A 14,639-nucleotide genomic window follows, 5' to 3' on the forward strand; every position below is an offset into this window, starting at 1 on the left:
GCTACTATAGTAAGTTTAAATCATGCCCAAACCCTACCCTTCTTTTTCTAACCTTCCATACATCCAAACCCTAGATTTCCCCTTTTTGTTTTCACTTTTCCCAAGACCTAAATTCTGCCCAGACCAAACCAGCCAGCCAAGTCACACCAAACTTTGATCGAATTCTCCTCATACTAGGGAAAAATCGATCCAAGATGCTCCCTCATATGACCATCATAAACCCTAAATATCCATCTTTTCCTCTTTTCAAAAGCCCGAAACCCTAACCCTAACCTTGCTGCCGGTTCAAGTTTACATACCTAACACCATTAAAACTTAACGAGACCTTCCTTACATCAACTTAGCATAACCCTACCTTCAAACCCTAGGTCCCATTAAACCCTAACCCTAATTTGACCAAAACTCCTATTTTGACCTAGCCGAATTACCCAGTTCATAACAGATATTGGTTTACTGGCTCCTAGTTGGTCTCCTACAATCTAGGATTACATTAGTTTCATCCAACCATAATGCAAAGTGCAAAACCATTCGTCTATGGTGATTGAAATTACGTCATGTCCAAATTTGCATGCTAATTATGCACGCATTGTGCTCAAATTGGTAACATGAAAGCATTTTTCAACTGCTTGCTTTTAATTGTGTAGTGCTAATATGGTAGTACGGCGATTACCTTTTATGCTCAAGGAAAATGGACAAGTTTTACTAGACTAAGTAAGAATGATAACCCAAATATGCAAACTAAATTCAAGACTCCTAAGTGCCATCTATTCTAGAAAAGTCTGACTTCAAAAATTTTGGACATGGATCAGAAACAGGTCTTGAAAATGATGCAACAGCCAAAAATGAAAGACCATTCAATGAATGAACAATGGGTAAAATCTGGACAACTATTCCTTTGGCAATCCCACAATAAAAAAACAGGGCGTTTAGTTGGAGATGATAAAAAACTTCACCATATGTTCTTTGCACAAAGCTATAAACACAAAGGAATTAATTTCAATGGTTAGGGACACTTGCATTTACTTTTCCGAACATCACTCATGGCTAAGGAACTAAAACTCGTCTCGAGTACAGGTTTCCACCAGCCAAATTTTTGAGTTGGCTCGAGACCTCACTCGAGTTAGGGTAATTTTTTTTTTCAACTCGAAGGCTGGTTTCGATGGGTTTTAGACCTATTTTGGGGCTGAAACTTGGTACTCAGCCTATTTTAGGCCATTTAAACACAATGGCACTATCAAATTTTGCAAAAAACAAAGTCCAAATAGGAGTTTCACTTAGTGGGAAACCAGGACAGACACTTATTTATGTCTAAGTATATGAAATACAAATACAAAAACATTTACTTAAATGATATTAGGCATAAATAAGAGTATGCCTTGTGTCTGTGTGCCAAGGTTTGCATAGATAGGTGTTTGTATACCAAAATGGCAATCTCAGTAGAACTCGACAGAGAACTCGCAAGATCTGTCGAGTTCTGGAAGTCTTTAAAGGAAAAAAGGGTAGAAATCTGGGTCGGGTCAAGATCTCGACTCGACCGAGATTTCGCCGAGATATTGTAATTTTTTAACTCGGCATACGTCTCGTCTCGACCATGGAAAAAACCGAGATCTCGCGAGTTTTAGTTCCATGTTCATGGCTGGAGTTGATTCCTCGAATGTTATGGTGTGTGGTTCTAGTGAAGTATTGGGTCCATGAGAGTTTGGATAAATAAAAGAAAGTCAAAATGCATCAAAGATAATTTGCATATTATACAGCCTCTCACTGAGAATGCAAACAGTAAAGCAGACATTCTCTTTAAGCAGGCACTCATGGGCAATTTTTGCAAAAGGGATTTTCGTAATTTCTCTAACACAAAATAGCAGATCTGGTACAAATATTGATGCTTGATGACAGCAATACAATCCGGGAAAGGTCATTGGGTAGAAAGTAGCAGGCACATGTATATCTAGAGTGAAAAACATGAAGCCTCTTATTTCCTCTGATAACCATAACATCCAACAAATGCCACATTGAATGACAGATACTCGAACTATACATTATATAAATGTTTTGACATGACAGACATAAGCTCCATTTGACATTTTCAGCCTTAGCTGACACTAACACGCTAAAGAAATATCATTGACAAAGCAGCTTCTACATTTTATTTCATAGGGACGAAGTGAATGTTTCCAATTGCAAAATCTTACATAACAGTAATGCAAATCTGTCAACAGAAACTGGGTGAACATTGGAAAATGTCACAGCAATCAGTACTTCTTAGTCTACTATTTTTCAGTATCATCAACAGATAATTCTAAATTTCTAATCCCACAACTCCAATCAATCTAAATATATCATGTGTAAAGGTTAAAGAGCCATTATTCATCATCTGTGGTCTAGATCTGTGGCATTCTCATAAAATTTTCTAGCTTATGTTTCAGTCGAGCTCCTACAGTCTTCCTTAATCTATTTAATGGCATACATTTTTCCTTTATTTTTTTGGCTAAATAGCAAAATAGTTTATAGTATTTGTTTTTCCCAATAATTTTTTTTCTTTCTTTTCTTTCTGATGAGCGGCTAAATAGTGTATTAAGTGATATGGAATATCAACACCGGTGTAAAGTTTGGTTTATGCCTGAATTCCATATTTTTTGTAAGAGCCCACAAATAGGCTAGAAGAGTACAAGAAAATAATCATCTCCAATTCAAATCATAGAAGAAAAAAAAAATCAGGAGCCATCAGTTGTCTATCACCAACATTCTTTAGCTTTTGATATTAACTTTTTAGTCAAATTGGCATCAAAAGAAAACATCTGCTACTAGATTCAACTGGACAAATGCAGAAACGAACAGAGATATGCACGTGAGAATCAATACACACACATAAAAATACATTACAAAAATAAATAGATTGACTAGTGATATCAAATGATAAAGGGAAATACCGTATGGAATTGTAATCCATCCCTCGTCTTCAGTTACATCCGAGTAATTTTCAACGATAGGAAATCGATTTTGTGTCCTTCGACTGGAAAGGCCACCACTTTCACCAGAAATTCCATCGCTCTCTACATCACCATCTTCATTTGAGGTGGACGTTGGATACGGATCTTCAGCAATAAGTCCCTCCAAAGTTTTTGCGGCCTTTGACACAGAATGTGGAAGCGTGGGGGGAAGTTGAACGGCCGGTTGTTCAGGAACTGAAGGTTGAGCAGTTCGCAAGAGAAAATTCATCGTCCCTCACAAGGTTTATCTGCGAAGGTATAGGAGAATGCTTATTATTTCATCGAGGAAAACCGCAACAGGAAAATCTTCTCTCAAGTAAAGGGTAACTCCAAGTCGATCTAGCAGACTAAAAGCATCGGAGAACCTTAAAGCCTCGCAAAACATACCATATTGGACAGATATTTTGATCTAATAAAAAGGAAACCCTTATAAAAACTGCTTAGTATCTGAACCAGACGATTCAGAAACATGTGTGATACTGCTAAACAAGAGAAACCTTCACTGGTTAGATCAATCATACTTCATGAACATTTCCATCGCAAAAGCAACAAGATGAGGAGATCAATTAACGTACCTTTGGATCTAGAATGAGGATTTCACCACAATTTCGCCATTTAAAGGCTTACAAGCTTTGAGAGAGGATAGCTTGAGACTATTAGCAGTTCACCGTCAATCGATCTAGTGATTCGTTTGCAGTTATTTTTCCTTCGATTTGGAGGGAATGAGCCACAAAAACAAACACCAGCAGAGGGGGTGTGTTTCTGTGTGTCTCAGTCTATTGCTCCATTTCCGTTTCTTTTTTATTCTATAATAAATCTAAAGCAGAGGCTTCCCACGACCCCAATGCTGGGATATCTTTGTACCCCAAAAAAAAAATGCTGGGATATCTCTTCTTGTGTCCCATAAATCCATAAGCAGGGATGTAAATCGATATTTGAAAATTCGAATTCAATCCATATCTGGGTATTTGTATCCGATTAGGGATATTCAGAAAAAAATTTCATTCAGTTGAAAAAAAAAATTTATCTGATACAAATACTCAACTAACATTGGAAAAATTAAAAGTTTGCCAATATTTTAAGGCATCCACATGAAATATGAACCTTATCAGCGGTTCCCCTGATTTAGCAAAAAAAATTGCATATACACCTTACCGTTAGTCAAGACTATTAAGTAATGATGTCAATAGGTTAATTTTTTCTTATAGACAATGCTACCCTTGTAATGACATGAAATACTTATTCTACTCTTCCAATTAAAAGAACCAAATACCCTCCTTCTTCCTCAATCGAATACCTCAACTGGGTGGCCATATTTGGCGAGGTGCACAACAACTGGGCAAGGGTTTCCACCTTGCAGGCCCTTTTCGTGAAAGAACACAATGTCGTGCGTGACGCTCTCAAGAAGGAATACCCTCACCTTGAAGTATAACATTTGTATTTCTACAGCAACCAGAATGGCGAGCGCTTAATCAATCGATCTCCGATTTCATTTCTTTATTCAAATGTCATCTCCTTCTTAGTTTTGGATTTGAGATTCATAGTCATTTTCAATAGGCTCCTTCAGTCCTAGGAGGTGCTTCAAATGGCACTCTTAATAGTCACAATATATTTATATCAAAAAGAGAAGAAATTAATAATTGGGCGAATATGAAAGAGAAATTAGATGAGGAATTTCTCTCTCTTGATTTTCACAAATATTATATAAGAAATTTCATCATCTTTGACAAACAAGAGATCCAAGTGTAAATGATTATACTGGAAAAAAAAAATTAAAATTTTTATATTGACTTGATTTACATGAAGATTATGATCAATGGGTGGGGTGGGTAGATAAATTAGTGGTCTAAGGCTTTCTATTAAAAATGTTACACAACTTGAATAACCTTGATGAAGCACACCAATTGGTCATCAAGGCTGAAGAAAAATTGAAAAGAACTGCTTTAGACAATTTGACAAGGCTTCTAATGGAATTTCAAAAGACTGATTTTTATAAGATCTATGGGAGGTTCAAACTCACAAAGGGTGAAAAGCCTAAGACTGATTACCAAGACAAAAATGGAAATAAAGACAATTCTAATGTATGTAATCAGACTAACAGGTCATTTATCTTTTTCTTGCCCTACCAAGAAATAATATATGTCATCGATGTGGAGAAACAGGTCATTTGTTTTTTTCTTGTCCTACCAAGAAAGACAACCAAGTTACTTTAATTAAAGGTAATAATAATGAAGTTGTTTATGTAAGTAACCAAGAAGGTGAAACTGTACACGAATGTTGTGACCCTAATAACGAAGAATAAAACCTTGCCATTAGCCGAGTTTTATTTTATTTTTATTTTTTTGGTGAAAATTAGCCGAATTTTAACCGTTCCTAAATGTTTGGAAGATAACCAATGGCTTAGAAATAACCTTTTTCATATACATGACCTATTGTAAGAAAAGTTTGGTTTTGATTAATTCCAATAGTAGTGAGAAGATTATTTCAAGAGAAATGGATGATAAATTGAATTTAAATTGTGGTAAGCATCCCATAGTATCTATTGATTTAAAAAAGTGAGTGAAGTTCCCGCTAAAGAGAAGTGTTTAGTAAAAAAAAATTATTGGTAAATATTGTGATAAAATTTGATATGACGTTTTGCTTATGGACACATTTGAAAGTGTGAATGATTTCCTTAACAAATCATTTGAATTGTGATAAGCATTCCATAGTATCTCTTGTTGGGGGAATAATTCCCCTAGTTGTGGATCCGGCTCCTCTCCAGGGAAAGCATTGCCAGAGAGCACCCAACGGCTGGGCGTGCTGAGGGTGTGAGCCAAAATGCGTACAGGCATACATCTCGAAGCACACCTAACCCACCAAGCCGTCGGATATCTCCCTGGGCGGTCAGCCTCCCTGGAGAGAAGCACAATGCATTAGTTATCCATATGTCCTTGTACTTTTTTTTCTTAAAGAAAATTCTCCAATTTCCTTCCTCCTTTCATATGCTCTTTTCCTTTTAAACTTGAACTGCATCACATATCAGTCCTTCAAAATACCTTTACAGTGGATCATGGGTGTCAATCTGAATGCAGTCCGACTAGTGCTTGGGCTATCCAATTTTAGGTCCCATCTGGTAGTAATGGACCTATTCATAATGGAGAATACACATGGACTTGAAACAAGTCCAGTCCATAGATACAAACATAGACTCGCATGGGGTACTCAGTATGTGGGTATTCACCAAAACAACTCTAAAGATTCGACTCAACTATTCATGAACATGACACTTTTTTACCGGCAGCATTAAACAGTATGGAAGCCTGGAAACAATATTCTGTGGATTTCAGGGCATAATAAGCATAGCAAGAGGGTTTGGCTATAGGGCAGGTTGGTCAACAACCGATTGACCATAAATACATATTTATGAGTCAACAGAAGGATTAGCAAAGACTAGGGGACAAGCAGAAGGTACAGTTTATGTTAAACTTCTCTATTTGTTCATCCCCCCCCCCCCCCCCAAAAAAAAAAAAAGAAGGCATTTGCTAGATGAAAGATCAGTGATCCCAAAGGAATAATCTAACAGAGAATTGCCCCTTATTACAGTTGGATTTGGATCCTTGTAACCCAAAGCCTCAGTTATTCCAATGCAATGATGTCCCAGTTGAATCACTAATCAATGTAAAATTATCGCAGAAATAACATTGCGCCTGTAACCAGCAGGTTTACCTTTCTTTGGTATAAAATAGAAATAAATCAGAGGGAAAATACACAATTCTAAGCTTGGGAATATCATGGAGAAATTGAACTGGTAATGCATCAAACCTCCTTACCATTGATCATCACACAACACATTAGAAGACCTTGAGCCCTCCTCACCTGTTCCCTATCACAACTAACTCTAAAATCTCAATTAGCCTCTATCCCACTGACATGCTTCAACCCCAAAAATCAAACTCACACCACAACCATCAAGCATCATTACCAATTTCTCTGGTAAAAGCTCCATTAAAAAGAATCACCCAAAAATGAAATTCTCAATTTTCTGCATGGTGAATGGGTGAACCTACCAGACAGACATCAGGTAAGCCACCAGTGGATCTTACCAAAACTGATTCCAAAATCAATTCAAGAACCTCAATAAATAGAGATCATGAGAAATGTAACCCACTGCCACAACCTGATCACCATAGAGTCGTCCATGTAGACAATGTGCAGCCATGCATGAAGCTTCTGTTCTAAGATACTCAACAAGAACACAACCCTGCTCAAAGACGTTAACAAGATCACTTGCCTTCTGTTCACCATCACTTTCTTCCACAGCACCCGACTCCATAGCAACGGCATCATTCAATCCGATAGATGATTCTTGCAACTTGTCATTGGTACGTTCATTGGGTCCCAATTCTTCTTCAACCATCAAATCGTTTCCTGGACCAGATTCCTCAACCTGAAAGTCAGCATCCTTGTCATCGTACTCAGGCGGGTTTTTCACAGTATCCAGCTGAACAGGAGCTTCTTGGGGAGACCCATCAGTACTTAGCTGACAGGTTACTTCAACAATAGCTGCGTTACCATTAAGTTGAACTGATTCACTTGATTCTTTCTTTATGATATCATACGCAGATTTATCTTCACTAGTGCAGTTATTTTCTGCATTTCCAACTTCTTCTAGGAGTTCTGTATCATTATTTGGAGGCTCCACTGTGCTATTAACTCCAGCACTGAGGGCAACATCTCCTTCCATGACTTCAGTATTGTTGGTGCCATCATCATCCTCTGGGTACTGAGAGGCCCCCTTTGTATCAGCTTCAACAGTGACTTCAGCCTTTTCTACTGTGCTGCTGTTCCTGACAATATTAATAGACTTGACAGTACCAAACCTGCAAGATTGTGTTGGTTTTAACAGATACTCCAACAAAACTTAAAACATAAAAGTGAACGGAAATCAAACGACGGAATTTCATTGTGGACCTGGCACACTCCAATCGTATATCTTCCAAAGTCTCTTCCAGCTCGGGTCCAGATAGAGAAGAGAGGTCCTCAGGCTTGAACTGTACCCAATTTTATACAACTATTAAAAGCTAAATGAGGGGGAAGAGGGGGGCGGGGGGGGGGGCGAGAAAGGTAGATAGAGGTTCAATTGAACGCCATACCACATTTTTAAGCTTCAGCACCTTCGTGGGCTTCTCCAGAAGTGGTTTTCCATATTCAGGAATCCCATAAAATGGTGACCTCTCAGTATATTCACTATTCTCCTGGGATAGGTTCCATTGCTTATGATTTCAGAAGATAAATGACTATTCAAACAGGATGCAACCAAATAAACACCATCGTAGTACATAGATCATAGATGTTCTATCTGAGACTAATCTGCAGGAGACAGAGAAAGGGAGGGTTTAATACCTCTTTGGATGCACAAGGAAAAGCTTGAATAGCAGTTAGGAATTGTCCTCCCAACTTCATCCCACTTAGTCCAGCACATGCCTTAAGGGTGACTGACTGGTCAGCATACTGAAAAAATATTAAATAGTGAATAAGTTCACAAACTCATAATGTAAGGAGATTGACTTATAAAAAAGTAAAAATAAATGGCTAAAACTATTATCCAAATAATATACATGATTAACTCAAACAAAGCACGTCTTCTCCTTCCCAGATTCTGTAAGACTTCTATAATAGCAGGCTGAAGTCAAAATGAGAAAAACTTATGGATGCAGTAACCTCAATTAATCACACATTCTTGGGAGAACCAGAACTCATTCATTCAGTGGTTCTAGAAACTCTCAATGAATTACTGTGCAGATACGTCTACATAATCTACAGTTTTGACATTCAGTTGCCTAGCAATAATAACATTAAAACAAAATTCTGTAGTTTCTTACTGAACATTGGATCTTAACTGGATCCTTCTCTTCTGCCTTGGTTTTCACTTGGATACACATGAAAAATAAACAGTAAGCACTTTGCACCGATTTTGTCCAGAGTCCAGTGGCAAAGCCCCACACCAACAGAAGGCTTGATATGTAATGTTGATTTATAGAATGTAACCAAAATTGAATCAACTACAAGATTCAAAGGCTATGTTTGGATGTTTGGGAAGTGTAGGGCCCACAATCCAAAGAAGGTGAAGTGAAAATTAGCATTTCCCCTTGGATTTTGGTTAGCTAGGGTAAGGGAAAGGTTGTCAAAGCTCAAAAAAAAAAAAAAAGGGTTGCGCTAAAAAATGGGCATGGGGAAGAATTGAAAAAAGGGGGACATGAGAGAATGAGATGGGGGGGGGGGGGCCAGGAAAAGTGCATTTTTCCATACTTCCCTCTCCCCGCCGCCTTCCAACCAATTTTACTTCTTCCCCCACAACCCGGCCATCCAAACACAGCCAAAAACAATTTGGTAGACAGGCTCCCTGTGAACGAGTAGCTCAGGAGTCAACTATCATTCATATTGAAGAATGATGTGGTGGATGTTAAAAGATTAGGAAATAGGATTATATCCATCAAGCTTGTGTTGGAGAAAGAGGTTGTCAATATAATTATTGCTTACGCACCCATGTAGAGGAATGAAAATAGTAAGCCACAATTTTGGGAACACATGGATTAGTGCAAAGTTTTTGTCAAGGAGAAAAGATTATTATAGGGGGTGATCGAAATGGACATGTTGGAAGAGATCGTAGAGGCTATGTAGGCGAACATGAAGGCTATGGATTTGGAGAGAGGAATGAGGAGGGTATCTCAGTTTTAGACTTTGCGGTAGCTTATGATTTATCCATTGTGAACACTTTATCTGAAAAGAGAAAAGAACATTTAGTTACCTACAAAAGTAGGCATCATATCAGCTTAATAGATTTCTTCCTAACAAGAAAGTCCGACACATTGTTTTGTAAGGACTGTAAGGTTATACATGGGGAGAGCGTAAGTTAACCACGCAACATAGATTGATGGTCCTGGATATGTGCCTCATTGTGCAGAATGATATGATAGGGGAGCTTATTTTCTCTAAGATAAGGTGGAGCTTAAAAGGAGATTCCTTGAATTCATTTACTGATAAAGTGGTCAAATAAGGAAAGTGGGACTTTGATCGAGGCACTAACACGATGTGGAACGTGATGATGGATTCAATTAAGAAGGTTTCTAAAAGGGGTGCTAGGGGAATCGAAAGTTATACATCATGCCTCTAGGGAAACTTGGTGGTGGGATGATGATGTCCAAGCAGCCATAAAGACTAAGAAAGCTAGTTTTAAGACATGACAAAGGACAAAAGAGGTAGGGTATCTAAAAAGGTATAAATTTGCCAGAAACAAAGCTAAGAAGATTGTGGGGAAGCAAGAGCAAAGAAAATGAAGATCTTTATAATAATCTGAACACAAAGGAAGGAGAAAAAGCTATCTATAAGGTAGCTAAATGGGAGAACAGAAGAATAGAGATTTCGACCATGGTAGATGTATTAAAAGTGATGATGGTGGAATACTAATAAGGGATGAAGACTTTAAGGAGAGATGAAAAGAGTATTTCTAAAAACCTACTTAATGAAGACTTTTTAAGTAATAGAGGCCCGGAAAGCTGCATTACTCATCTTGACACCATATGGCGCAAATATATACACAAAATTAGAGTGTTTGAAGTAAAAGAAGCTTTAAGAAAGATGATAATAGGCAAGGCACCAGGCCCAGACAAGGTCCCAATAGAAATGTGGAAGAGCTTAGGAATTTGTGGTTTATCTGAGCTAACCAAGTTGTTTAACACGATAATGAGCACAAAGAAAATGCCAGATGTATGGAGGAGAAGCAATGTGGTCCCGATTTACAAAAATAAAGGTGATCTATAGAGGCATAAAACTAATGAGTCAAACGATGAAGTTATGGGAGAGAGTTATTGAAACCCTGATGTAGATAAGTCACTTAGGGCCTATTTTAGTGGAAATAAGCTTTGGGTTGGGTCATATATGAATTGGGAATTTGATCCCATGGGTTTACTTTGTAATTGTATAATTTAGTGAGCCTAAAATATGGGTAGAAAGTAGGAAAACGGGATTTACTTTATTAGTTTTAGTTAGAGTCCTATTTTGAGTCTGTTTTCTTTATTATTTCACTTTCTTAGTCAATTTAGGTTACCTTATCAGTTAAGGATAGGGTTAAGCCTTTCCTTTTTAGTGTCTAAGTCTATTTTTTAGTCTTCTATATAAGTTTGTAAGGGAGGCCAGCATTATACACGAATTTGATTAAAGAAATATTGGCTTAAGCCTTTGTGAAAATCCTGAGATAGGATGGGTGAGATGCACAGGCTAAGATAGCCTTCCCCAACTCTCCCCATCTTGAAAAAGAAAAAAAAATCGTCCAAGAGTTTTGATCATCCTTAGAGAAAGCTTCTTGTTGTGCACGTCCATCTTCATGGCTCACCATAGTAGGCTTGATACCAAATAATGTAAGACTAGAACCAAAATAGGTCTAGCCCAGGCAGGATCAAATAGAAAACCTTCCAATAAACAAGAAAACATAAGGGAACCAAGAGAACAATAGGAACTAAAATTATATGAGGAAACCAAGAGAACAATGGGAAATAAAATTATATGAGGAAACCAAGAGAACAATGGGAACCAAAATCATATGAAGGAACAATTTCCTTGGTTGAAATAACAAATAAAAACCCACATATTTGTAACCTATTGAAGCAGCAATGATCTTGATGTGGTAATCTTCAAGAAATCGAAGTGACAATCAGTTGAAAGAAATACCAGCAGCTTTTAGTACTCTTAAGATCGATTTGAACAAAATTAGGTCTTGGATTCAATAATAGATGGAAGGGATGGGGGAAGGGAATAGGGAGGGGTTGGAGAAGGCTTTCTCAGCCCTGTGCATCTCACCCATCCTATCTCAGGATTTTCACAAAGGCTCAAGCCAATAGTTCATTAATCAAATTCGTGTACAATGCTGGCCTCCCTTACAAACTTATATAGAAGACTCAAAAATAGACTTAGACACTAAAAAGTAAAGGCTTTAATCCTATCCTTAACTAATAAGGTAACCTAAATTGACTAGGAAAGTGAAATAATAAAGAATATAGCAATAAAAGAGTTTTCGTTATTTAAATTTTGTTCTTTTTATTGTATTGATCCTGCTGCAATCGATCTCTAGCTGGTTTCCATAGATTGAGGTCGACTTTGCATTACCTGGTATCAAAGCTAAGGAGAAGGCTATAGACAAGATCAACAGTTGTTTCATTCGAGCTTCCAATTGAAGATTCATCATGCAAATCAGATTCGACATCTCTACCAAACTTGAGGATGAGTTTTTTTTTTCCAAGATGGAGAGAGTTGATGTAGATCGAAGCATGAAGAAGACTAAAGGGAGAAAAAATATTGTTCACACGACACTATTCACATAAACAGTGATTTGGGGGCTGATATGGACTGCTGGCTTAGAGGAGTTGATTTTTGGTGTTATTTTTATTATTAGACACTTATTTAGTATCCTATTTGAGTTGTAATCATAATTGGGAATCCTAGTTCTGTTAGGAATCCTAGTTAGAGTCTAGTTTCTATTTTATAGGTTTTATTAACTAGTTTCTTACTTAGATTAGGATTGGGTTGTTTTATTATAACTACATGTACGTGGCTAAACAGAAAAGGGACAGAGATTGAAGAGAAAAGAGCTATTGATGAAACTGTGAGATGCGGCAACGATGAGAAACCGTGGGTGAGAAGCCCTGGTTGAAAGCTTTCCAACAAGTTCAAGATTGCTTAAATCTGATTTATATTGAAGGAGTTATGTACCGGTCAAACTTAATTTGGTGTGTGCGAATGCTATCAAAATCGCTCTGAATGAAAATATTTTTTTGGACATCAAAATAAATGAATATTTTACCGCACTTTTGGTTTTTAGCAATGTTTTACCATATTAATATTTATGAAATTTTTAGATTTGAGAAAAACCCAAGCATTAGAAAGTTGAAAATTCCACCTACTGCCGAAAATCTAGTTTTTGTTCTTGAACTAGGGGGGTTGACTTTTTATCCCTTTGGAATTTGATTTTTAACTATTTTTATTGGATTCAAATATGGGGTATTTGTTTATTTATGAATAATATCTTGAGTAAATGAAATACAAAATCATTTACATAAATGATATTAGGCATAAATAAGTATTTGTCCAGGATTCTGGCATAAATAAGTGTCTGCATACCAAGGTTTGCAAAAATAGGTGTCTGTATACCAAGATTTCCCACCAAGCCGAGACATTGTAACTGTCCATTTCACCCTTCATCTCGTCTCGAGCATTTGAAAAAGCGAGTTATTCGTCGCGACATCTCACGAGTTTTAGTTCTATGGGGCCGACAGGGTCAAACTTACACCCCTATGTGCAATGTTTATTGCTGATTTGCAGTCACAATAGAGGCGTACAGGTAGCTCAATAGGAATACATAAATCTTGAAGAAGTCCCTGGAGCCAAAGGAAGATCACATATCCATGGGCTATAGCCCGAAACTTTGCTTTTGCACTGGATTGAGCAACTATAGCTTGCTTCTTGCTCCACCAAGTAACCAAGTTGCCTCCAACAAAGGTGCAATAGCCTGAAGTAGGTCTCCTGTCATCCGGACATCCTGCCCAATTTGCATCAGTGAAAGTCTTAACTCACAACTGATTCTAAGGAGAGAAAAAGTACACCTTTTCCAGGGGAAGACTTCAAAGACCTAAAGATCCTATATGCTGCCTCTAGATGAATTGAGTGAGGTACATGCATATATTGGCTAACCACACTAACAGCAAAGGCTATTGTAAACAGCCTTAGAACTGAATGCTTGAGTGATCAATATGGATCACCAAGCTACTTTATTTATATTAAAAGAGTTACAACTAATCACACTACAAATAGGAAAGCTACCCTTGCTGATTCTAATTAGGAATACCCAAGAAGAATCGGCCAAGGGAGAAATAACATAAAAAAGGACAGAACTACCCCTATCAAGTAGAACTACTTATTCTAACGCTCCCCCTCAAGTTAGAGCATAAACATCAAACATGCCCAACTTGACAAGAATAGGATGAAAAACTTTTCTACTTAATCCCTTAGTGGACACATCAGCTAGTTGGTCAGCAGACTTCACAAAAGGAACACAGACCAGCCCTTCTTCCAACTTCTCTTTGATAAAGTGCCTATCAACCTCCACATGCTTGGTACAATAATGCTGAACAAGATTGTGAGCAATACTAATAGCAGCCTTGTTGTCACAATATAACATCATGGGAAGACGGACAAGAGCACTAAGATCTTGCAATAAGCCTTTGAGCCATAACAATTCACAAATACTCTGTGCCATAGCACGAAATTCTGCTTCGGCACTAGACCTTGCCACTACGTTCTGCTTTTACTATGCCATGTGACAAGGTTTCCACCAACAAATGAGCAATAGCCGGAGATGGACTTCCTATCAGAGGATCCAGCCCAATCAGCATCAGTATATGCTTCAACACGAAGATGACCATTTGGGGACAAAAGAATTCCTTTTCCCAGGGCTGACTTCAAATATCGTAGAATTCAAAGTACAGCATCCATGTGAGAAGAATGAGGATCATGCATGACCTGACTTACCATACTCACAGCGATGGCTATATATGGTCACGTATGAGATAGATAAATAAGCTTGCGAACCAATCTCTGATAACGACCTTTATCAACAGG

At 37.7% G+C, this 14,639-nt stretch overlaps 2 protein-coding genes across 4 annotated transcripts in view; both read right to left on the reverse strand.

The window, feature by feature from the left end:
• LOC122656516 overlaps positions 1–3,737 on the reverse strand; it is a 44,580-nt gene extending 40,843 nt beyond the window's left edge. The window contains exons 1-2 of one of the 2 annotated variants that reach the window (XM_043851074.1): positions 3,563–3,737; positions 2,928–3,235 (exon numbers count right to left, since the gene is read on the reverse strand). In XM_043851074.1, the coding sequence (XP_043707009.1) occupies positions 2,928–3,216 (289 nt within the window). In that variant the 5' untranslated portion in view covers positions 3,217–3,235; positions 3,563–3,737. Of the gene's footprint in view, positions 1–2,927; positions 3,236–3,562 lie in introns of those variants that run through there. The other variant, XM_043851075.1, reaches the window with a different exon arrangement.
• A 2,922-nt stretch (positions 3,738–6,659) lies between these two features.
• Positions 6,660–14,639, reverse strand: part of LOC122654803 (splicing factor U2af large subunit A-like) — a 44,153-nt gene continuing 36,173 nt past the window's right edge. For both annotated transcript variants that reach the window (XM_043849062.1, XM_043849061.1), the window contains exons 7-10: positions 8,373–8,480; positions 8,123–8,224; positions 7,941–8,020; positions 6,660–7,849 (exon numbers count right to left, since the gene is read on the reverse strand). In XM_043849062.1, coding sequence (XP_043704997.1) covers positions 7,090–7,849; positions 7,941–8,020; positions 8,123–8,224; positions 8,373–8,480 — 1,050 coding nt within the window. In that variant the 3' untranslated portion in view covers positions 6,660–7,089. The remainder of the gene's footprint in view (positions 7,850–7,940; positions 8,021–8,122; positions 8,225–8,372; positions 8,481–14,639) is intronic.

This window comes from Telopea speciosissima, chromosome 3 (genome assembly GCF_018873765.1).
Source record: "Telopea speciosissima isolate NSW1024214 ecotype Mountain lineage chromosome 3, Tspe_v1, whole genome shotgun sequence".
Taxonomy (NCBI): domain Eukaryota; kingdom Viridiplantae; phylum Streptophyta; class Magnoliopsida; order Proteales; family Proteaceae; genus Telopea; species Telopea speciosissima.